The sequence below is a fragment of the Lipotes vexillifer genome, unplaced genomic scaffold (assembly GCF_000442215.2).
Source record: "Lipotes vexillifer unplaced genomic scaffold, Lipotes_vexillifer_v1.1 scaffold342, whole genome shotgun sequence".
NCBI classification, from domain to species: Eukaryota; Metazoa; Chordata; class Mammalia; order Artiodactyla; family Lipotidae; genus Lipotes; species Lipotes vexillifer.
In genome coordinates this window covers 362,719-387,108 of record NW_006786802.1, presented here as the reverse complement: position 1 = coordinate 387,108, position 24,390 = coordinate 362,719, and the positions used below count along the sequence as shown (strand labels likewise).

Below are 24,390 nucleotides of genomic sequence, written 5' to 3'. Positions count from 1 at the left end.
TTGAACCCGGGCCCACTGCATTGGGAGCATGGCATCTTACCCACTGGACAACCAGGGAAGTCCCTACCAGTAGTTCTTTTTTGTTGCCGAATAGTAATTCCATTGTGTGAATATGCCACAATTTGTTTATTCTTCTGTTGATGGACATGTGGGATGGACATGCAGGTTGTTTCCAGTTTGGGGCAATTATGGATAAAATTGCTGTAAACATTTTTGTCCTAGTCTTTTTGTGGACATATGTTTTAGTTCATGTTGGGTAAGTACCTAGGAGTAGTTGTACCGTTTTACACTTCCATCAGCAAATATGTGAGAGTTCCGTTTGCTCCACATTTCTTGTCAGCATTTGGTGTTGCCAGTCTTTGTAATTTGAGTCAGTAGGTGTGGAGTGGTATCTTACTGTGGTTTCATTTTGCATTTTCCTTGTGGCCAGTGATGTAGAACACTATTTCTTGTGCTTTTTTTTTGTTATTTGTATGTCTTATTTTGTGAATCATCTAAGTCTTTTGCCTATTTTTTATTGGTAGTTTGGGTGTATTATTGATTTGTAGATGGTCTTTGGATATACTGGGTACAAGTTCTCTGTCAGATTCATGTAAAATAAATATTTTCTCTCAATACGTGTCTCATTCCAATAGGTAGGTATCTTCTGATGAGCAAAAGTTTTCAATTTTGATGAAGTCTTGCTGATCAATTTTTTCTTTAATGGTTAGTACTCTTTCTGTCTTAAGAAATCTTTGCCTATTTCAATGTGACAAAGATACTGTTGTATTTTTGTATAAGACTGAAATTGAGTTTAGGACTGTATTAGGATTCTTCAGAGAAACAGAACCAATAGGATGTGTATATATATAGAGAGAGAGGGAGTGGAGATGGATTTATTTTAAGGAATTGGTTCATGCACTTGTGGAGGCTGGCAAGTCCAAAATTTGCAGGGTATGCCAGCAGGATAGAGACAGGAAAGAACTGATGCTGAAGCTCAAGTCCAAAGGCAGTCTGGTGGCAGGATCCTTCCTTCCTCAAGGCAAGTCAACCTTTTTTCTATTTAGGCCTTCAACTGATTGGATGAGGCTCACCCTCATTCTACAGGGTAATCTGCTGTACTCAGAGTCTACTGATTTAAATGTTAATCTCATCTAAAAATTACTTTCACAGAAATGTCTAGAATAATGTTTGACCAAATATCTGGGTACCATGGCCTGGCCAAGTTGACACATAAAATTAATGATCACAAAAATTCAGCTTTACAATTGCTGAGTTAAAAACCTTTTCTAAGTGAAATTTTTGTTAGATATTGCTAAACTCCTCTCTAGAAAGACTACTGTTTTCCCACCTCCCCCTCAGAATGAGTGCTTGTTTTATTACACCCTAACGAACAATAGATCTCATCTTTGCTAATCTGAAAAGTGAAAAATGATGTATTGTAGAATGAACATTTTTTCATACTTGTTGGCTATTTGTATTTCTTCTCTTGTGAATTTCCTGTTTAGTTTATTTATTTTTGCTTGGGGTGTGTTTACCCATTTCTTATTTATTTACTTTGTATTAACTCTCTTATTAACAAGAAATATTAACTCTTTGTCCTATACATTGCAGTTATTTTTCCCAGTTTATTTTTTTTTACCTTTTAACTTGATTGATTGATTGACCAGTGAGTAGTTTTGGCTTATGAATTCTTTTCTTTCTTTTATAGCCAATCTATTTTTTATAGTTTTCCTACTTAAAGATTATGTAAGTAAGGACTATTTTCCTATACAATAAACAGTGTTTACAAAGATGTCCTTGAATCTTCCAAAAATAAATTAAATTGTGCTTATGTACTTTATTCAAGAAGTCAAGACACTTATTATTTCTGGATGGGTGGGTCTATAGATGTTTGTAGTTTTTAGTACTTTACAATTTACTTTACGATTAAAAAGAGCAGTAGTAAGAGAACTGAGTAATAAGTATTAAAAAGATTTCCATCTAAAATAGTTAAAATAGGTTACAAAAGTTTGGGTGTTTAAAGGCATAAGTCTTGATTCTCTGGGGAGTTTGGCCTTTAGAGCCTGGTGGTCCAAGAGAGCCTGGGATTTTGTAGCAGGTTATCGTATCAGGTTAGTTTGAGAGACCAGGGGCCTGAGTTTATCCTGGGTCTGTGCTCATCCTTGCATGAGCACCCATAAGCCACAGACGCGGTCCTCAGTGGACAGCCCTGGCCTGCCTCTCAGGAGACCATGTGGCTTCTCAGAAATGATGACAGACGACTCTGAGTATCTAAATAAAAAGAGGGATATATGTTATCTCCAGTGTGCCCGTGCAGCATTGTGTTTGAGAGTTTGTCTTTTTTCCCTTCTTAGGTAGCAGATGGGGCCAATGCAGTTGTGCTGGGGACGTTGGGAGACATTTCCTCTCCTCTCGCAATTATTGGTGGAAGTTGTGCTCTGCAGGGTTTCGATTATGAAGGAAATGATCTCTTTTGGACGGTATGAAGAGCGAAATACTCTCTTTAGTACTCTTAAACGTTTTTACTTTTAATATTCTTTAGGTCTTGTTTGTTTTTTACCACTAACTGGAATGAATAATAGAAAGAAAATAGAACAATGTTTATAATTCTGTACATTTAAAAAAAGGATATGAGGGCTTCCCTGGTGGCGCAGTGGTTGAGAGTCCGCCTGCCGATGCAGGGGACACGGGTTCGTGCCCCAGTCCGGGAAGATCCCACATGCCGCGGAGCGGCTGGGCCCGTGAGCCATGGCCGCTGAGCCTGCGCATCTGGAGCCTGTGCTCCGCAATGGGAGAGGCCACGACAGTGAGAGGCCCGCGTACCGCAAAAAAAAAAAAAAAAAAAAAGGATATGAGTAATTAGAGTTTTAAATTGGTGGTTTGTATCATCCTCTCTTTCATGTAGCTCCTGTGTTTGGATTAAGTGAAAAAAGATGGTATAGTAATGATTTTGGTTCTATTTTCAGGTTACTGGAGATAATGTTCATTCCTTGGCCTTGTGTGACTTTGATGGTGATGGGAAGAAAGAGGTATGTGCGGGAGGAGATACTGCGCTTGTGTATACCTCTCAGCTGAGTACATACATTTTCCCATGACGGTGACATTAGTGTGGCGAGAGCTGTTAGCTTCTCACAGGTGATTTTGGTGCTCTGTTGCCTAAATGGTGAGCTGACTGGCCTCATTCGTCTTTCTCCTCTCTTTTCAACAATAATTTACTTGTGTTTGTCTAATACAGAGATCAAGACCATGATGTTTCAAAGACACCTGACAGGGAGAGAAGGCAGAACATTTGATGGGATCGCAGTCACATTCACAGTCTTATAACTTGACTCCAATGCTTTTAAATTGTACCTAGTTCTCAGTTTTAGCCAACGTTTTCAGGAATCTGAAAGTTTTGGAGATGGGCTCTTAGCCTTTTTAAACTATTCTAATGGTTTCTCTAGAAACTGACTTCTTGAGCAGCCAGTGAGGTACTGTGTTGGGCATTGACTTACCTCCACTTGTGCACGGATGCTGGGCTCTGTCTCTTGAAACAGGGCTTCCACCTGCAGGCAGACAGACACCAAACCAAGAACATTTTCAGGTGCCTGGTGAAAGAACTTGTTCTGGGTAGGAGGTGCAGCCCACATGGCAGGACCTATAGTAACCACTTTTTCTTCACTGACTGAATCTTAACCTTCTCAGTGGAAGGAACCTTTCTGAGCATCACATTACTGGGAAGTTGGAACTCCTGGGTGGCTGTAGGAACATACAAAGTATCATGCGATTTTTTTTTTTATTTTTGGAAATGTTGCTGTGTTCACTCGCTGAGCTAAATATGTATGATTTTTTTCCTTTCAGCTTCTTGTTGGATCTGAGGATTTTGATATCCGAGTTTTTAAAGAAGATGAGATTGTGGCAGAAATGACAGAAACAGAGGTAAGAAGTGTAAGAAGGTATCAGAATTATGATAACCTTGACAGATTAGCATAGTCAAATGTAACAGTAAAGGAGAGTGCTGGGACATCTTCTCACAACCCAGACAGTTTTAGGGTAAAAACTGTGGGGATTAAACAGAGCTGTGCATTACAGAGAAAGAAGCATTTTAAATATCCTTTATCAAGATATATCTTGAAAAGACTGATTAAATAGAGAAAAATTATTGAGCACATAAAGGTATTTCTTTTAATGAGCTAATACATACTATTGATAATAATAGCAACCATTTACTGTGCACCTGAAATATGCCAGGCAATGAACTTACTCATCCTACAACAACCCTGTTATAAAGGTATTATTAGTTCTCATTTTACAGATGAGGGAACATGTTAAGTTGCCCTGTTAAGTTTCTCTCACAAGCTCATGGCTGTTAAGTGGCATATGGTCAGGATTTGAAGCTTTGTGTCTCCTCCTCATGTGTATTAAATGGGGTTGAATATTGAACAAAGTGTGTAAATGAGATTTTTATACTTTTTCTCTTAATTCAAATTAAGTACTTCTTAGGCACATTTCTATAGGTAAACTTAAAAATCAGATGTTAGAGAACTTGACTAGTTTCTTTGTGATTAGAATTACTCATGTAATTGAACCTGAGATGTTTCTTAAAGAGTTTTTTTTTTCTAAAACAGTGAAGATTACTCTTATCCTTTGTAGTTTTGGTATTCTTAGGATATTTATTTGCTGCTGGTTTTCCAGGATTGGGCAAGATGGAAACAAAAAAGAATTAGGATATTCTGAATTAAGGAAGGAGAAAGGGATAAAGGAGCAATGGCTGTGACCATTGTAAATGGACAGGAAACAAACAAACAAACAGAAGGAAGTCTTGGAGATCAAAATGATGGGATTGTGCAAAATTGAGTCAGGTGGTGTTTGGGAGTCTGTATCAGAAAAGCTTGAGGGCACCAGCCTCCGAACTCACCTTGGCTACTCATCCTCGCTTCTCGCCACTTACAAAGCTGTCTAGGGACGTCAGGCTTCTATTTCCCTGACTACAAAAGGGAGACCACAAAGCAAAACCTGCATATTGATATATAAAAGTGTTATCAGTGATTTTAACTGGTTTACCTTTAGTATAGATTTTAACTTCGACTTACTATACTTTTTATGCAGTCTTAGTTATTACGGTTGTAAACTAATAGCTGTGGATGGAGGAAAATGAAGGGGAGAAGTGAGTGCCAAAAGCAACAGTCTGAAGATGTGTGTCCATATGGGGGCGGTTTTGTTTACGTGTATGTGTTTAATGTGTGCTTTTCTAGAGAGAAGATCCTTAGCTTTCATTAGATTCTTGAAGGGGGTTGCAACCACCCTGTTAACAATTTGAGGGCTTCCCTGGTGGCGCAGTGGTTGAGAATCTGCCTGCCAATGCAGGGGACACGGGTTCGAGCCCTGGTCTGGGAAGATCCCACGTGCCGCGGAGCAACTGGGCTCGTGAGCCACAATTACTGAGCCTGCGCATCTGGAGCCTGTGCTCCGCAACAAGAGAGGCCGCGATAGTGAGAGGCCTGCGCACCGCGATGAAGAGTGGCCCCCGCTTGCCACAACTAGAGAAAGCCCTCGCACAGAAACGAAGACCCAACACAGCCATAAATAAATAAATAAAGCAAACTGTAAACAAGTAAAAATAAATAAACACTATTATATTAAAAAACAACAACAACTTGAGAATCACTGGCTTGTAGGTGCTGTGTCCTGTATTACCATTTCCCTTTCATTCAAATTGTAGTAAATTGGGACTTCCCTGGTGGCTCAGTGGATAAGAATTTGCCTGCCAATGCAGGGGGCACGGGTTCGAGCCCTGCTCCGGGAAGATCCTACATGCCGCAGAGCAACTAAGCCCGTGCGCCACAACTACTGAGCCTGTGCTCTAGAGCCGCGAGCCACAACTACTGAGCCCATGTGCCAAAACTACTGAAGCCTGCATGCCTAGAGTCTGTGCTCCGCAACAAGAGAAGCCACCGCAACGAGAAGCCTGTGCACCACAACGAAGAGTAGCCCCCGCTCGCCGCAACTAGAGAAAGCCTGCGAGCAGCAACGAGTACCCTACGCAGCCAAAAATAAATGAATAAATTACAAAAAATTTTTTTGTTTAAAAAAAAATTTCGTAGTAAATCTTTTCTCTTTTAGGGAATCATTGAGGTGTTGTTGGATTTCTGTTTATTGTCAATACTAGATGTGAGGGGAGTGCATTCTTTGAAACACCTCTTTCCTAAATCCTGGGAAAGGACAGAAGAACATGAAATAGAGCAAGGGATTTGAGGTACCTCTTGATCCTCTAGTCCGCAAAAGAAGAAACTAGCGAGCTAATGAAGGACTAAGGGACTGAGGGAAACTGGGGCTAAATTTACGAAAATGTGGACTTCATAAGATTGTTCATTTCAGGGCTGTTTTCCTGTCCTCTTGGTTTGATTTTGCTCCTAGTTCAAATGTCTTTTCACACATCAGCAAAATTATAATTTATTTGGCAGTTGAACAGCACTACCAAAAGAATGCCTTGAGCTAAATAATTCTGGAGTCCTACCCAGCACTTTGTATTCAGAGTTAAGTGAAGTGGGTGGTTTTATAGAAAAGCTGTAGGTGTAGAAGAAATTACATAACTATTCTCTGCTTTATACAATTTATTTCTTTATATCTCTTGTATTAGTGTCAGAATTAGAAAGTAGATCTGCAGGATCATAGATATCATTAAACTTTAGTTTTAACTTTTAAGGATAATTTTTTTCAGTATCTAAAATTTTATCCTCTTAAGTATGTTAAATCCTCTAATAATTCTATAAATATTTCAGTATAGTATATAAATTATATATATTGTTAGATACATATAGAAATCCATGTGCTGGGTTTTTGCTTTTCAAAGGATTATGTTTTCTTCTAAAAAACGTCTTTCATCTCTAGCAAACAAATTATGTCATAGAAAAGTATACACTTAAAAGATGTTTAATTGTGGATTTTACAAGTCCTTTTAAAATTTAGACTGTAGGGCTTCCCTGGTGGCGCAGTGGTTGAGAGTCCGCCTGCCGATGCAGGGGGCACGGGTTCGTGCCCCGGTCCGGGAAGATCCCACATGCCGGGAAGATCCCACATGCCGCGGAGCGGCTGGGCCCGTGAGCCATGGCCGCTGGGCCTGCGCGTCCAGAGCCTGTGCTCCGCAACGGGAGAGGCCACAACAGTGCGAGGCCCGCGTACCGCAAACAAAAAAAAAAAAAATCAAAATAAAAAAAAATAAAAATAAAATTTAGACTGTAGGGTATCATAAGTTAAGGAAACTGGAATAATAATTAAAACATTTTGAGTTAGTGTGTATAACATCTATTGTACATATTCCAGATCTTGTGTATGTGGCTTATTCCCTCCTTAATTCCTTAATTTTATTATTTAAAAAATACTAATTTGTTGAAACTTGCTACATATGCTCAGTCTAAAACAGTAAATTTTGTGAGTTTATTTAATTCTGATTATCCAACTCTGAAATAGATGACACTGTTCATAGAGAAGGGGAATGCATTCCCCTCTAATGGTTTGGAAGTGCATTTAAATCTAATTTAAACATACTTATAGCAAGGCATGCAGTTCTTTGGGTTTTTTTTTTTGCGGTATGCGGGGCCTCTCACTGTTGTGGCCTCTCCCGTTGCGGAGACACACAGGCTCAGCGGACACACAGGCTCGGGACACACAGACTCAGTGGCCGTGGCTCACGGGCCCAGCCGCTCCACGGCATGTGGGATCTTCCCGGAGTGGGGCACGAACCCGCGTCCCCTGCATCGGCAGGCGGACTCTCAACCACTGTGCCACCAGGGAAGCCCCCAAGGCATGCAGTTTTATAAAGCCACACTTTGCACTAAATTGAGCCTTAATGAACTGTGTGTTTATCATTATTTTTTGCAGATAATCACCTCTCTTTGTCCCATGTATGGCAGTCGATTTGGTTATGCCCTTTCCAATGGCACAGTTGGAGTTTATGACAAAACAGCCCGATACTGGAGAATTAAGGTTAGTATGATTAAGCCTCTGAGATTCAGGGATTTTATACTTATTGAGAGACTTACGTACTAATTGTTGAAATTCCTTTTCAGTCCAAAAATCATGCCATGAGCATTCATGCTTTTGACCTTAATTCTGATGGAGTGTGTGAACTGATAACTGGTTGGTCCAATGGGAAGGTATGTTTAAACAGTAGAGTTCAAGTATGATTTAAAGTAATAATTGTCTGAGATACATTGGCTGTATGACTCAGAGCAGTAACACGAAAATATAAACTTGAGTTCCTTGGCTGTGCTTTCAAATGTAACTTTATAATCTTCCCATGTATTTTTATTCTTGCTCTAGTTATCAACACTGCAGAGTGAGTGAGTGTCCTTTCCGTCTCCTAAGCGCTGTTTGGGGGAAAATCTCTAGGAAGGTTCTTTCTAAATCTCTTCCTTGAAGAAATGAGAATCAGTTTCATCAGGGTGATCCTAAGCATAAGCACATTAAAAAAAAAAAGGATATTTAATAAGCTAATAGTGAACTGTGTATAGCTCTTTTCTAGTAAATCTTCAAGTCTGACTAAAAACAGAATTAATGGGAAGAATTATGTTAGCATATTGTTTCCTGAGCTAGAACTTCAAAATAGAATTTTTTTTGCTTCTTTCCTTTTTTTACCTTCAAATCAGAATTTTCGACAGTCTTTTGGCAAAGTCAGGATTATCTTGTTAGCAGCTGCTTCAGTAGCTGTCAGATCTCCATGGATTCCATTTGCCCTGTGGCTCTTTCATCTGTCAGTGCCGACTGCATGGAGATCAGCTAATTCTATCTTTTCTTCTTTAACGTTTCTTTACTTGTGGCCAGTGCCTTGTAACCTGCCTTTGGTATTGTGTGGAAAACAGGTTCCAAACAACCTATGTTGGTTTCTACTTCTCCACTTGGTTTTGTCTTTGGTCATGGGTGTCAACAATGACAAAGTAAGACCACGTAGTTGCTTATTAAGAAACTTGAGAATCCATAAAGGGGACCCTGTTCTGGAGGAATGTAAATTATCATGGTTGATTTGAGAATTAGAAACTACTTGACTTGAGAAGTTATCAAAAGTAACCTTCCGATCTGACTCTGGACCTAGATGTTTTTCTCGTTAAATGCTTTCAAAATTTTAAGAAATTTCTATTATATAATCTGTTGTAGGGCATAAAAAAGATAAGAAAACTACACAGTTCATTATATAAGTAGAAAAATTGATATCTGCACTTAACAGAAATAGCATTAAAAGGAAAATATACAGATCCAACAGGTGAATATAGGTACAAAATTACTAAATTAACTGCGACTAGTCAACTGACTTTTTCTTTAGTAGGTCATTTGTTGAGTTGGAGGCTCATCTTCTCTTCCAAGGCAAAACCTTCATGTAGGATAAAGCAAAAGAATAGAAAATCCACAGAAATATAAATTCGTAGTCCTGTTTCTTAGTTAGCAAATGAACCCTCTTGTTTGCTAAATATTGTGGAAATGCAATGTCGAAGGCCATGGAGTAGTTTAGAAAGAAGCAAGTTCAGTTCAATCTGAGTTCGAGGGTTCTGTTACTGTGTGAAGAGCTTTGGTTAATACGGGCCATTCATTACTTTACAGGCTTTAGCATCCATAATTTTCAGGCTTAACTGATGTTGTTATTAAGAGCATGGTATTCTTCAGACAAGGGGTAGGAACTAGTAGTAAGCTATGACCTAAATTAGTGTTTTTCATTGCAAAGTTTTGCCCAGAAGGATGTTTATGAAAAGACAGAAATAGTGGTCACTGAGATGCTTGCTCTATTAGATTTTCTGTAGCTAGCCTTTTATTAATATAATGCATATGTTATTGCTTAGAACAAAGTCATCATTTTAAGTGGTTATCCTTCATTGTTGTTCTGAGATGCTTTTGTTTCTGATGGGTTGGTTAGTTATTTGCCTCCCTTGGGAAGAGGAGACTCAGAGGATAGTAGGGCTCTCTGAGGTGTTTCAGCAGTGTATGTGGGAGAGGGACTCTTTTTTAAAAAAAATATTTATTTATTTATTTGGCTGCACCAGATCTTAGTTGCAGCATGCGGGCTCTTAGTTGCGGCATGTGGGATCTTAGTTCCCTGACCAGGGATCGAACCCGGGCCCCCTGCATTGAGACCACCAGACTAGAGAAGTCCCAGAAGACGGACTCTTAAACAGGGCTATTACAAAAGGTTATATGGTGGAAGACTGGGCTAGGTTGGCATTTTTCAAACGTTAGCTATAACTATATTGTATACATTTACATATAGTAAATATAAAATTTGTATATAGAGCTAACATGTCTTGTATGCCTCTATGTGCTAGCCCTGTTCTGAGTGCTTACCACGTGTTAATTCCTTTAGGCCTCATTACAACTCTGAGGTGTGGATACAGTTATTTTCCTCATGTTCTTATTATTGATCTCCAGATCAGTCAATTATTGACCTCCAGATGAGGAGGCCAAGCACAGAATGGTTAAGAGACTTGTCCAAGATCCCACAGGCAAAAAAAGACCCCAGTGGCAAAGCTGGAATTCAAACCCAGGCAGTCTGGACTTTTGCACTGTTCTGTATATTCTAAATGTACTGCCTCTCAGGCAACCCACTTCTTCAGAGGAAATACTACGTGCAGGCCAGTAGGTAAAACAGCTTTTACTTAATAATCAAAAGAAAACAGAGCTGATTGTGGCCCCTTGGCCCTGATGGTTGTAGGTACGTCCTGAGAAGCCACAGGGTCCCATGGAATACTCTTGAAAACTTCTAGACCATAGCTGACTTTAAAGCTGATTCAACTTTAAAATTTTGTGTTGTTTTAAAAAAACTGTAGCATAAGCTATTTTTCAAGTTCTTGTTTTATTTTTAGGTTGATGCTCGAAGTGACCGAACTGGGGAGGTCATCTTTAAGGACAACTTTTCTTCTGCAGTTGCTGGTGTGGTGGAGGGAGATTACCGGATGGATGGCCACATACAGTTAATCTGCTGCTCGGTGGATGGGGAAAGTAAATCGGGATAGGAAAAATCCTTGAAAAGTCAGATTTTGACTTGGGTCCGAATACCGGGAAATTCCACTATAAAGTGTTTGTGTTGATATCCTTTCATCCTAATAAATTCATCTGAGTTGGGGAAGTGAAAACTTAGCTTTTAAGAACAGGTAACTGATGACTTAAAAGTAGACCTGGCTGTATCTGGGCTTATCCCTCAGTCTGGTGAGTGTTTTTTCCTCTTGTCAGTCCGGGGCTACCTGCCAGGCACGGCTGAGATGAGAGGGAACCTCATGGACACCAGCGTAGAGCAGGACCTGATCCGAGAGCTGAGTCAGAAAAAGCAGAACCTGTTGCTGGAGCTCCGGAACTATGAGGACAATGCCAAGGTAGGTCCTAATGTGGAGGGCCCATGGGAGTCTGAGAAGTTGAGAATGACCAGGAGGATTGGCAGCTGTGAAAGAGTTTCAGCGTCTGCCACGGTGTGGGCTCCCCTTCCCCGCTGGTGGAAGCACAGATGGTTTGCCTTTTTGGCTAGTGTCAGAATGAAGAGGGTGTGTATCCTTTAACCTAGAAATTCCACTGCTGGGCAGCTAAACTATGGAAACATTTGCATGAGTGTTCAGAGACACTTACCAGAACTATTTGTAGCCGGGAACAGTTGGAAGCAACTTAACTTTTGATCAGTAGTAGGGACTGTGGGCTGGGGAATATTAAGCAGCTCAAAAGAATGAAGTATATATATGGGGACTGATATGGAAGGGTATCTGTGGTATTACTGAATGAAAGGAAGCGAGAACAATATGTATAGAGTAACTTATCTTTTTCAACAACAAATAACATAAAAATTGGCAACTGCAGAAGCTCTGTGTGTGTGCGTGTGCGCGCATGTGTGTATATGTACATGTATGTACCAAACTGGCTGGAGGATGAGCTGGGGAGTAGGATTTTAATTTGTCCCATGATGCATAACTGTATTTGAATTTGCTATACTAAGTGAATTTGTTTAGTTACTAAAAGAAATGCAGAAAAATGTAAAAGACATGCTGGGGGACGCTGGACCCTAACCACAGGAAGAGATGAGAGTATTTTCCTTTGGGAAAAAGCCAGGTTAGAGTGAGAGCACTAATGAGGTGAGTCCTCTGAAGTCTAAAGAATCAGGTGAATAAGATGATGGGGGATCTGTCTTCTGAAGCTAAATAGCCATGTTATTTAAAATTAACATTAGTTCACTGTTCCGGTGACTGAGCTGGAAGTGGGTGGGGTGTTTTGCAGGCCGAACTGAGCAGTCCACTGAATGAGGCTGATGGGCATCGGGGCATCATCCCGGCCAACACCAAGCTCCACACTGCCCTCTCCGTCAATCTGGGGAGTGAGGCGCAGGCTGCCCATGCAGAGTTGTGCATTTCCACTTCTAATGGTAAGTCGTTACTTGGAGCTGGTGTGTTGGCACCTGTGCCATCTTGGCGTGGTTCTTGGACTGCTGTCTTTTCTCTTCTCTGCAGATACCATCATCCGAGCAGTATTGATTTTTGCAGAGGGAATTTTTCTAGGTGAAAGCCACGTGGTGCATCCCAGCATTCACAACCTTTCCAGCTCCATCCGCATCCCAATTACACCTCCCAAAGATGTCCCTGTGGATCTGCACTTGAAAACCTTCGTGGGTTACAGGAGCAGGTGACCCTTTGCAAGTCACAGTTCATTTCCAGAGAGCAGTTAGCAAAATGTGTAGATTTCCCATTATGTCATGGATTCTGTGGGGCCGGAGAAGCCGTTTAATGGTTCTTCCCACCCAGGCAAGGTTTCCTATGACCTCTTATTTCTCTAATTTGAAATCTTTCAAAAAAAATAACGAGTATATATAAATTTAAGATGGTTATTTCTGGTTTTAATCAGATGATCTCATATTCACAAAAGTTCCAAAAATACATTTAAAGGATGATTCAGTTTTGGCCACTAAGACTACAAGGTTAGGTTGCACCTTTACATGAGAGTCATATGTAACCTCAGCTAGTGAAAGAAAACCACTAGATTTTTGGAAGATAAAAACCTTTTCACATTCCTTTTAGAGTGTTTTAAACCCTTGGTGCAGGCATGTATTGGCTTGGCCAAAAAGTTCGTTCGGGGTTTTCCGTAACATCTTACGGAATGAACTTTTTGGCCAGCCCAATATGTACACAGACTCATGATGTCACTAAATCCCAAACACCATTACATATGGGACTTTAACCCTCAAGTCTTTTTTGGGCGGGGGGAGTTTCTTTATTGAAACCCTTAAATGTCAGCTTGATGACCTGGTAGTGACGTTACATTTATTTTCTGGGCCTTGCCCTTTGAAATAAATTCTGCATAAACAGTTCTCTTGTGTTCCGTTGGTTGGCCACAGCACCCAGTTTCATGTGTTTGAGTTGACAAGACAACTCCCCCGTTTCTCCATGTATGCGCTCACCAGCCCGGACTCTGCCAGTGAGCCGCTCAGTTACGTCAACTTTATCATTGCAGAACGGGCACAGAGGGTGAGTATCTGGCTTTTCTCTTTCAACACTTTTGCACTTTAGAATCCTTTGGATGTTTTTTTGGTAGAAAGGGGGAAATTACATGAATGTGTTATTTGGTAGCAGTAAATATGACACGAAAGAGTTATGTAGCTTGGAGTTGGATTGTTTATAACCTGTACCAAAAATGTTGCTAAAATATCTTCTCCCATTTTGAAAAATTATTCAAAAATATTTATTTTGGATAATCAATTCAGAAATATTTATTTTGAATAATTTATTAGTAATAATAATTAAATAATTTATTACCTAAGCAATCCTTAGTCACAGGTGAATTCTTCCCAGTTTTCAATTCCTCTCTTTCTTATAGTCTTAGTGTGGTTGGATCTAGTGTTCCAAGAGGAGCGTGCATCAGAATGGAAAGAGAGTGGGGACTTGGAAATTGGAACATTTTTGGGGTTCAAGTGCTACCTTAACTAGTAAATTCTTAGCGATGTTATGGAATTCCCCTCAACAGTCTGAGCCCCAGTTTTCTTATCTGTAGGTGAGGATAGTCTTAGCTCACAAGGGGGCCCCTGAGGATTACATAATTGGTATAATAGCATTTTGTAAAGTTTAAAGGACTAATACCTGTGGATTTTAACATTGGCTGGACTTTGGAATTCTCAGTGAGGCTTTTAATCATGTAGATTCTCAGGCCCCTTCCTGGCCTGTGAAACATGAAACTCCAAAAGGCCTCACAGGTGGATCTTATGTGGAACCTGTGTTGCAAACCACTGTAAAGTATTATTATTTATATTAAAATTAATTCTTTACTTACAGTGTGCATGTATCTCTGTGTTTGTGCTGTATGTGTGCAAACTTCATTTAAATTTTTTAAAGAGTGGAATGGAATGATTTTAAGCAGGATATAGTCACAGAATAGCTATCATGTAAACAGAATTAGCCTCATACCTGAATCATTTCCACACTGCATATAAGATTATGTCTAAGTAGAAAATGCTATAAAATTACGCATGCTGTGGGACCAGACATAATTATGAACGTTACTTAAGAACATGCATGGGGTGGGAAAAAGGAGTGTGAATAGTGTTTTCTTGGTGGGGGTGAAGTATAATTCTTTGTTTTTTGTTTGTTTGTTTTGTTTTGTTTTTCCAAGGAGTAAAACTAGAAAGGATAACTCTTAAATGACTGTACTTTAAAAACGGAAATTCATTTCATCCTGTTTAAGGTTTTTATGTGGCTCAACCAGAACTTTCTGTTACCAGAGGACACTAACATTCAGAATGTTCCATTTCAAGTGTGTTTCACGTCCTTACGGAATGGTGGCCAGCTGTGTGTAAAAATAAAACTTAGTGGAGAGGTAATTTTTACTGTCACGGGCACAGATTTCTCTCATAACATTTAACTTTCAGTGTAAAGTGAGGCAGGTGAAACCAATCTGAAGGTCATAAAACCACGTGTTTCAGCCTAGTCTGTTAGTGTTATCATCTCTGACACGGGCGTATAATCTAGAACAGCGGTTTTCTGCCTCTCTCCCCCCTTCCCTTCACCCATTCCTTGCCTAATTTGGGACGGTTAGGAATACAGAGGAGGACAAAACATTTTCCCTGTCTGAATGACCTTGTTGTTCAGTTTATAAGGCAAGAGGATTGATTTTTTTTTGCCTGCTGCTAGAAATAATGTGGTTTGTAATTTCCTTGAGGGCTAGACCTTATCTTTATTTATCACCACATATACATTTATGTTCAATAGATGTGTTGGATATGGGGAATTTCAGGTAGTTTCAGCCAAGTTTGTCTTTAATGTCCAAGGATGCTAACTTGTCTTTTTTTCTCTGGATAGATCACTATAAATACTGATGATATTGATTTGGCTGGTGATATCATCCAGTCGATGGCATCATTTTTTGCTATTGAGGACCTTCAGGTCGAAGCCGATTTCCCTGTCTATTTCGAGGAATTACGAAAGGTGCTAGTTAAGGTGAGGGCACCTGGTGGGTGCATTTGAGAAAACATTGTGGTCTAATAATGTTTGAAATATTTCTCTTAAATTAGTGGTACTACAAATGTACATATGTTACATGATAGTCATGTTTTAAAGAACTTTTGAAAATTCTTAAAATAAAAATTGAGCTAGTATTGGAGAGTTCATGAGTTAAAAAGATATCTTTTATAAAAGTGAGTGGTTAGCTCTTGCACCCTGCTTTCTGTTTGGTTTGGAGGGACACTTTAAAAACAATAAATGAACATTTTCCTTTGCTAGCCTTTCATCTTATCTGTTGTATCTACTTTGCTTTTTGGTTTAGTGCTTTCCAAGAACCCAAAATCAAAAAAGAAAAGGATTGTGATTTGTCCCCACTTATAACAACATCCCTACCCCAGATCTCTAAAATGTTAATATTTGTGTTGCTTGGGCTCACGCTACTAAGACGTGGGTAAGATTCACATCGAATGTCATTTTGAGTGTTGGAGGCAGCACAGGAGGAGATGAAACCCGGGAGATAGTTAAGATGGGGCAGGTGAACGGCAGAAAGAAAAGGGCGGGGCTCCCCTGGTGGTGCAGTGGTTAAGAATTCGCCTGCCAATGCAGGGGACGTGGGTTCCAGCCCTGGTCCGGGAAGATCCCACATGCCGCAGAGCAACTAAGCCCGTGCGTCACAACTGCTGAGCCTGCGCTCTAGAGCCGCGAGCCACAACTACTGAGCCCATGTGCCACAACTACTGAAGCCTGCCCGCTTAGAGCCCGTGCTCCACAGCAAGAGAAGCCACCATAATGAGAAGCCCATGCACCGCAGCGAGGAGTGGCCTCCGCTCACCGCAACTAGAGAAAGCCTGCGTGCAGCAACAAAGACCCAACACAGCCAAAAATAAAAATAAATAAATAAATAAAAAAGAAAAGGGCCTCGGTATATAATACATAGCGTCTTTTCAATTTATCTAGCTTTCAAGACGTTTGTGAGGCTTTTTTTTTTTTTTTTTTTTTTTTTGTGCTGTACGTGGGCCTCTCACTGTTGTGGCCTCTCCCGTTGTGGAACACAGCCTCCGGACGCGCAGGCTCAGCGGCCATGGCTCACGAGCCCAGCCGCTCCGCGGCATGTGGGATCTTCCCGGACCGGGGCATGAACCCGTGTCCCCTGCATCGGCAGGCGGACTCTCAACCACTGCGCCACCAGGGAAGCCCTGTGAGGCCTTTTTTAGCCACCATGTGGCATGCGGGATCTTAGTTCCCTGATCAGGGCTCAAACCTATGGCTCCTGCAGTGGAAGCTCAGAGTCTTAGCCACTGGACTGCCAGGGAAGTCCCTGTGAGGTCTTTTAAATTCCTGGCTGTTCATGGTCTCCAGGTGGATGAATATCACTCAGTGCATCAGAAGCTCAGTGCTGACATGGCTGATAATTCTAATCTGATCCGAAGTTTGCTGGTTCGAGCCGAGGATGCTCGTCTGATGAGGGACATGTGAGTATTTACCATGGCTATGACAGGTACGTGGTTGAAAGCATCAGCGATATGGAGTAACATCTCTCAGATGCTACTAGTAGGAGTGTAAATAGGTACAGAGACTTTGGAAAATAACTTGGCATCATCAGTAAAGTTGAAAATGTGCACACCCTATGACCCAGCAATTCTCCTGGTTTGTAACCTCGAGAAACTTGTGCATATAAACCAGATATTAGTTCAAGAATGTTCATAAAGGCATCGTTCATACGAACCCCAAAGTGGAAACAATCCATACTAATATAACTGATAAATTATGTCTGTACAGTGGAATACTACATGCAATGAGAATGCACGTATCTGGATGACATGTAACAACATGGACAAATCTTACAAACATAATGGAGATTGAAACAAGTAAGACTCAAAAGAATATGTACAAAATGCTTCCATTTATTTAGTTTGGAAACAGACAAAACTAAGCTATATCATTTGGGAAGCATACATAGATGATAAAAATATAAAGAAATTCAGGGAAGAGATTATCATTTAAGATAGTATATTCTCCTTGGGGAGGAGGGGACTCTATTGAGAGAGAACACATTGGGAAGCTTCTTGAATGTTCGGAATGTCCTATTTCTTGACCTAGTTAACAAGCATTTGTTTTGTGAGTTTTTCTGAATGTGTATTAAAATATATTTATTTATTTTTAATTTTTTTAAACTTTTGGCTGCATCAGATCTTAGTTGCAGCATGCGGGATCTTTTGTTGTGGCGCTCGGGCTTCTCTCTAGTTGTGGTGCGTGGGCTCCAGAGCACGTGGGCTCTGTAGTTTGCAGCATGCGGGCTCTCTAGTTGAGGTGCGTGGGTTCAGTAGTTGTGGTGTGAGGGCTTAGTTGCCCCGTGGCATGTGGCATCTTAGTTACCTGACCAGGGATCAAACCCATGTCCCCTACATTGGAAGGCAGATTCTTTACCACTGGACCACTGGGGAAGTCCCTGAATATGTATTATGTTTTAGAATAAAAAGTGAAAAACAGGGGCTTCCCTGGTGGCACAGTGGTTGAGAGTCCGCCTGCCCATGCAGGGGACACGGGTTCGTGCCCCGGTCTGGGAGGATCCCACGTGCCGCAGAGCGGCTGGGCCCGTGAGCCATGGCCGCTGAGCTTGCGCGTCCAGAGCCTGTGCTCCACAACGGGAGAGGCCACAACAGTGAGAGGCCCGCGTACCGCAAAAAAAAAAAAAAAAAAAAGTTAAAAACAAATTTGTGCACGTCTGGCTTCTTGCTAAGATGCAGAATTTATCTTGGCAATAAAATGTACTGAGGTGGATTCAGTAAAAGAGTTCACCAATGATAGGTGAAGTTTATGTGTGCATTTTAGAGGCAAGAGTTCGCCTAAGGTGCTGCTTGTTTTTTCCTGAAAGGCCTGAATCATTAGCAGATAGTTAAAATGGTCTTGCTCAGAAGTAAGTGATTTCTGAAAGTTATATTGTTGAAGATTTCAAACACAAAAGTAGATTGAATTATATAATGATTTCCTCTATAGCAGCTACTTAGCTTCAGTAGTCATCAACTAAGGGCTCATCTTGTTTCATCTCCACATTCACCTTCTTCCTCTTCTAGGTACTGTATTATTTTGAAGCAAATTCCAGACATCATATAATTTTAGCCACAAATATTTCAATGAACCTTTAAAAAACAATAACCACAATACCATTATCACACTTAGAAAAATGTAAAATAATTTCTTAATATCACAAAATATCTAGTCGGTGTTTAAAATTTCCCCAGTTGTCTCAAATGTATGTGCGTGTGTTTGGTGTTTTAAGTTGTTTTGTTCAAATCAAGATTCAAAGACCAAAGACCATGCACTGTATTTGGTTGATAAATCTCTTTTAATCCATATATTTGCTTGCTCACTTTTTCTCCTCTCTCCTCCTTCTGTAGTTTCCCACCTTGGATTTTGTTGATTGTATCCTGTGGTAATGTTTAGTATTATTCTTCTGTCCCCTGTATTTCTGTGAAAATGGTAGTTAGATATAGAGGATTGATCAGGTTCAAGTTTTTAGCAAGAATGCTTCATAAGTGGTGCTGTGTACTTCTGTGAGGATGCATGTAACGTCTGGCTGTCTCTTTTTATTATGTTATCAGCTGTTGATGATCACTGCTGAAATCAATGATTTCTTCTGGGGTTTGCAAAATAGTGATATTTTAATTGTTATTTTTTCTTTGTAACTTGGCTGAAGTACTTCTATAAAGAGTAACATTCCCTCATGAATTAATGAATTATTTGGTTCCCTGAGGTACAGTTTGTACTGGAATGACACACTATCAGCTTTAAAATAATGAGTTGGTTTGCTAGCATCTCCAAGTTGACCAATGAGTTTTAAAATCCTATTAACATTTTTAATGTGCTTCAGGCCATTTCAGTTATTCTTTATGGTGGCTCAGTTGTCTTGTCTTTGGCCAGTAGAAGCCTTTTCAGGTTGGCTGCAGTTATCAATACCTTTGGACAGACCTATTAGTTTCATTAGTTTGTTTTCTTGTACAAGATTTTTTAGGCTTATCTGGTATATATCCTCTTCTGAATCTGGAATCAGCTATTTCTTCAATCCTGGTCCTTTATAGTGGGAAATGAAGATCATAGTCTGAGCATTAGAGATGCTCACTGCTACTGGGTTGGATATTGATTTGAGACCTTTTCCACAGATAAAGCTAGGTAATGTATATATTTTTTTCAATGAGCAAATATATCATGAATTCATACTATTTCCACTTCAAATTTAGGAATACAGGCTCTTATTTAATTTTGATGTTAATGGTGTATCTCTTCTCTCTCACATTGGAAATCATGTCTCTAACCACTGTCAACATAACTATTGGCTTTATCTTACGGTACACACACAACATTTAAGGATAATATCAACATTACTGTCAACAATATGATTGCTGAAAATGGTGTAAGACTTTTTTTCTAGTTCTTTGTGTCTTTAGAGTGTGTTCTAGTAGGGACTTTTAGTCAAATGACTATTTTAAAGTCATTTGAAATAATTCCTCTTTTTTTGGTCATGCTACAAGTGTGATACACAGTTAGATTCATTTGGTTCATTTTGCTGTCAATCTTAGGGGATTGACATTTTTTCCTTTTTGGTTTGATTTTATTACATATTTATTAAAACCTTATTTGGGGGCTTCCCTGGTGGCGCAGTGATTGAGAGCCCGCCTGCCGATGTAGGGGACACGGGTTTGTGCCCCGGTCTGGGAAGATCCCATATGCTGCAGAGCGGCTGGGCCCGTGAGCCATGGCCGCTGAGCCTGTGCGTCCGGAGCCTGTGCTCCTCAACGGGAGGGGCCACAATAGTGAAAGGCCCGCGTACCGCAAAAAAAACCCCACAAAAAACAAACAAAAAAAACCTTATATGGGTCCAAAGTCGGCCCTATAAAACATGTGCAGAAAAGTTTAACTTCTCTTTCCTGTCACCTCCATCCTGTTTCCTCCCTTTCACTATAAATATAACCAATCAAGAATTTAAATATACATACACACATCTCCTCACATGGTAAGTAAATCATAGCAAATTACTCTTCTCCACCTTGCTTTTTTTTTTTTTTTTGCGGTATGCGAGCCTCACACAGTTGCGGCCTCTCCCGTTGCAGAGCACAGGCTCCAGACGCGCAGGCTCAGCGGCCATGGCTCACGGGCCCAGCCGCTCCGCGGCATGTGGGATCCTCCCGGACCGGGACACAAACCCATGTCCCCTACATCGGCAGGCGGACTCCCAACCACTGCGCCACCAGGGAAGCCTCCACCTTGCTTTTTACACTTAAAAATATATCTTGGAGTTCATTCCACAGTAGTGCACAGATACTTCTCATGTTTTGCAGCTGCGCAGTGTACTCTGTTCTCTGGATGTTTGTTCAGCTAGTTGTCTACATTTGGGTTGCTCTTCTGCTATTACATTGCAGTGAATAATTTTGTTACATAAATCTTTTCATATTTTTACTCAGGTATCTTTGGGGAAAAGTTCTGAAATGGGATTGCTGGGGAAAATGATAAATGTGTATAGTTTTGCAAGATTTTGCCAAATTCCCCTCCATAGCTGTCATATCATTTTGCATTCTCCTCTGAGAGTGCCTATTTCCCTTAGTCTTGTCAATGGAGTATGTTGGCAAACTCTTGAATACTTACCAATTCAGTGGGTGAGAAATGGTCTCATTGTTGTTTTAATTTTCATTTATTTTATTATGAGCAGTACTGAGCATCTTTTCATTATTTTAAGGGCTTATCTCCGTTTCTTTTGGTGTGTAAATTCTTTTTTTTTTTTTTTCTTTTGGCCACGCCAGGCAGCATGAGAGATCTTAGTTCCCCAACCAGGGATCGAACCCGTGCCCCCTGCAGTGGAAGCTTGGAGTCCTAATCACTGGACTGCCAGGGAATTCCCTGTAAATTATTTCTTTTGCCTATTTAGATTTTTGGTTTTGCTTATAAAAGCTTTTAAAATTTTTTAATGTAGTCAAATTGATCCATCTTTTCCTTGGTAATTCTACATTTTGAGTTCTAGTTACAAAAGTTTCCTTCCCATTTGTAGAGAAATTCTTTTAGTATTTTGTATATTTACATTTAAGTCTGTTACAGTTGGAGTTTATCCTGGTGTTCAGTGTGTTATAAATTCAGTTTTATCTTTTTCTATGTGACTGTCACATTGTTTCCGTAATACTACTTTAAAAGCCTGTTTTCCCACTGATTTGAGATGCTGCCTTTATAATAATATAATGTATTTCCATATGCAGTGGGTCTATTTCTGGATTTTCTATATTGCTCTATCCGTCCGACTTGTCTCATTTGACAGTGCGATTCTTTTCTTAAAAATGCTTTGTATGAGAGACCTACTGGAGAACAGACTTGAGGATATGGGGAGGGGGAAGGGTGAGGTGTGTTAGGGCGAGAGAGAGACATGGACATATATATACTAACAAACGTAAGGTAGATAGCCAGTGGGAAGCAGCCGCATGGCACAGGGAAACCGGCGCGGTTTTTTGTGGCTGTCTGGAGGGGTGGGATAGGGAGGGGGGGAGGGAGGGAGACAAAGAGGGAAGAGATATGGGAACATATATATATGTATAACTGACTCACTCTGTTATAAAGCAGAAACTAACACACCATTGTAAAGCAATTATACCCCAATAAAGATGTTAAAAAAAAAAAAAATGCTTTGTATGTTTTAATGTCTGGTATGGCTAGGTGCCCCTCTCCCAACCCTTTTGCTCTTCTTTTTCATGGTTTTCCGGGCTACTCATGCTTGTTTGTTCTGTGAACTTTATCAGTTATTTTAGCTCCAGAAAAAAGTAGGTAGTTTTACTGGGATCACATTAAATTTATTAACTTAGGAAGAACTGACGTTGTTACAGTGATGTTCAGTCTTACTAAGAATGCGGTATGTCTTTATATTTTGTTCAAGGCATGTTTATGTGTTTCAGGAGTTTTATGGTTTTGTTCATGTAGGTATCAGACAGTACTTGTCAAGTTTAGGTGTAGGTATTTTCTTTTTGCAGTTGTAAATAGGCTCTTTCTTCCACATTATATCTAACTGGTTTTTTGTTTGTATGAACACTGGATTTTTCTGTGTTGATTTTGTAGTCTTCTGCTTTACTGAATTATCGTATAGTTTAGTTTTGCCACACGTACACTGTATTATTTGTAAATTGAGATAGTTCTGCCTCTTTCCAGTTCATTTTCTTCCAGTTGTTTTCGCTGAGGTATATAAGATTTTTGCTCTTTTTGCCAACTTTATCTATAGGGCTCCTCCTTTTTTTCTCTCTCTGGCTTTTTTTTTTTTTTTTTAAGTGAAAGAGATGTTGCTGGCTTTAGGCATTTGACTGTGCTAAACTGGAGAGAGGTGACCATCAACCTCTAAATTCCTTTTTTCTTGATTTATTTATATTTCATTTAGAGACTATCCGATATACATTGTATTTTTTAAAACCAGGTTAGTTGATATGTAATTTATAATATACATGTAGATAATTCACCCTTTTTAGGTTTACAGTTCAATAAATTTGGGGAAATTTATACTACCAGAATCAAGTACCTCTCCTAACCTCCAGGCCCTGGCAGCCACTGATCTAATTTCTCTTCCTATAGTTTTACCTTTTCCTAAATGTCATATAAATGGAATCATACAAATATATAGCCTTTTGGGTCTGGCTTCTTTCACTTACTGTAATGCCTTTGAGATTCATCCATATCGTTGCAAGTTATCAGTAGTTCATTCCGTATTATTGCTGAATAGTATTCTATTGTATGGATATCCATACTTAGTGTATCCATTCACCAATTAATTGACATTTGGGTCGTTTCCAGACTTTGGTGATTGAGAATAAAGCTGCTATAAACGTTTGCATACAGGTTTCTTGCCGACATATTTTCATTTCTTTTGGGTGAAATGTGGCATAATGTGATTGCTGTGTTGTATAGTAAGTGTATGTTTAACTTTACAAGAAACTGTCAGGATTAATCTGAAGCTTGGAAGATAGCCTATCACCTTACTCACTTTTCCCCACCCCTCATATCTTGGGCATGATAATTCTTGGTTCCTAAGTTCAAACAAACCATGGATCAATAACCAAGGAAGGCCACTTGTCTTCCATTTATTTGGAGGAAGCAGAGTATTTCATAGAAAATTCTCAATGTTTTCAAAGCAGACTTTAGCAGTTACCCTGTTTGAATGACAATACAGCTAAAAATCTGGTTTGTTCCTTTTTTTAATGTCTAAGAAGTTTGCAAGTCTTTTCATTTAAGCCTGCCATACTGAGGTACAGTGGTGTTAAATTTCTCTTGATGTACACAGGAGAACAATGAAGAATCGCTATATGGAACTATATGACCTTAATAAAGACTTGCTCAATGGATATAAAATTCGCTCTAACAATCACACAGAGCTGTTGGGAAGCCTCAAAGCAGTAAATCAAGCGATTCAAAGAGCAGGTCGTCTACGTGGTAAGTCTCTTTTTGTAGCACTGTATTTCGTCTGTAATTTTGGGGTGAGAACCATTGAAGAGGGTGGTAGCTTCAAGAATTCGTATCAGGGCTTGTATCTATAAAGATGCCTTTCATACTGAAGTTAGCACCGTTCACTTGAGTTGCAGTCAGCCTATTGTTTGGCTTTAGTCTGCAGACTTCAGAGGGAAAGAACGCTTTCAGCTCCTTTTCTTAGATCTTGCTGCATCCTCTAAAGAAAAACCTAGTGACATATACTCAAGAGGAAAGCCTTAAATACTCCTATTAGAAAAAAACAAAAAAGACTGAAAATTAATGAGTTAAGTGTCCAACTTAAAATTTACAAAAAGAACAACAGAATAAACCAAAGGAAGCAGAAATATCAGCCAGAGATTTATACTTGGAATCTGCTGTTTTGGGTCAGTGCTTTGACCTCCTTTTATAGAAAAGGATCAAGGCTCATATCCACTTAGCAAAGATTATTTCTAAAACTGACTCTTGGTTTCTAGGTGTGAGATAGTTTCTAAGCTTGGTT

General features: G+C 39.8%; 1 protein-coding gene across 1 annotated transcript in view; it reads left to right on the top strand.

Moving 5' to 3' along the window:
- The window catches only part of BBS2 (Bardet-Biedl syndrome 2), a 38,661-nt gene that overhangs the window by 13,388 nt on the left and 883 nt on the right, over nucleotides 1–24,390 (top strand). The window contains exons 3-16 of the mRNA XM_007459442.1: nucleotides 2,337–2,462; nucleotides 2,949–3,011; nucleotides 3,823–3,900; nucleotides 7,843–7,947; nucleotides 8,031–8,117; nucleotides 10,809–10,944; nucleotides 11,176–11,315; nucleotides 12,202–12,346; nucleotides 12,432–12,603; nucleotides 13,313–13,442; nucleotides 14,653–14,784; nucleotides 15,267–15,404; nucleotides 16,767–16,879; nucleotides 23,707–23,855. Of these exons, the coding sequence (XP_007459504.1) occupies nucleotides 2,337–2,462; nucleotides 2,949–3,011; nucleotides 3,823–3,900; nucleotides 7,843–7,947; nucleotides 8,031–8,117; nucleotides 10,809–10,944; nucleotides 11,176–11,315; nucleotides 12,202–12,346; nucleotides 12,432–12,603; nucleotides 13,313–13,442; nucleotides 14,653–14,784; nucleotides 15,267–15,404; nucleotides 16,767–16,879; nucleotides 23,707–23,855 (1,714 nt within the window). The remainder of the gene's footprint in view (nucleotides 1–2,336; nucleotides 2,463–2,948; nucleotides 3,012–3,822; nucleotides 3,901–7,842; nucleotides 7,948–8,030; nucleotides 8,118–10,808; nucleotides 10,945–11,175; nucleotides 11,316–12,201; nucleotides 12,347–12,431; nucleotides 12,604–13,312; nucleotides 13,443–14,652; nucleotides 14,785–15,266; nucleotides 15,405–16,766; nucleotides 16,880–23,706; nucleotides 23,856–24,390) is intronic.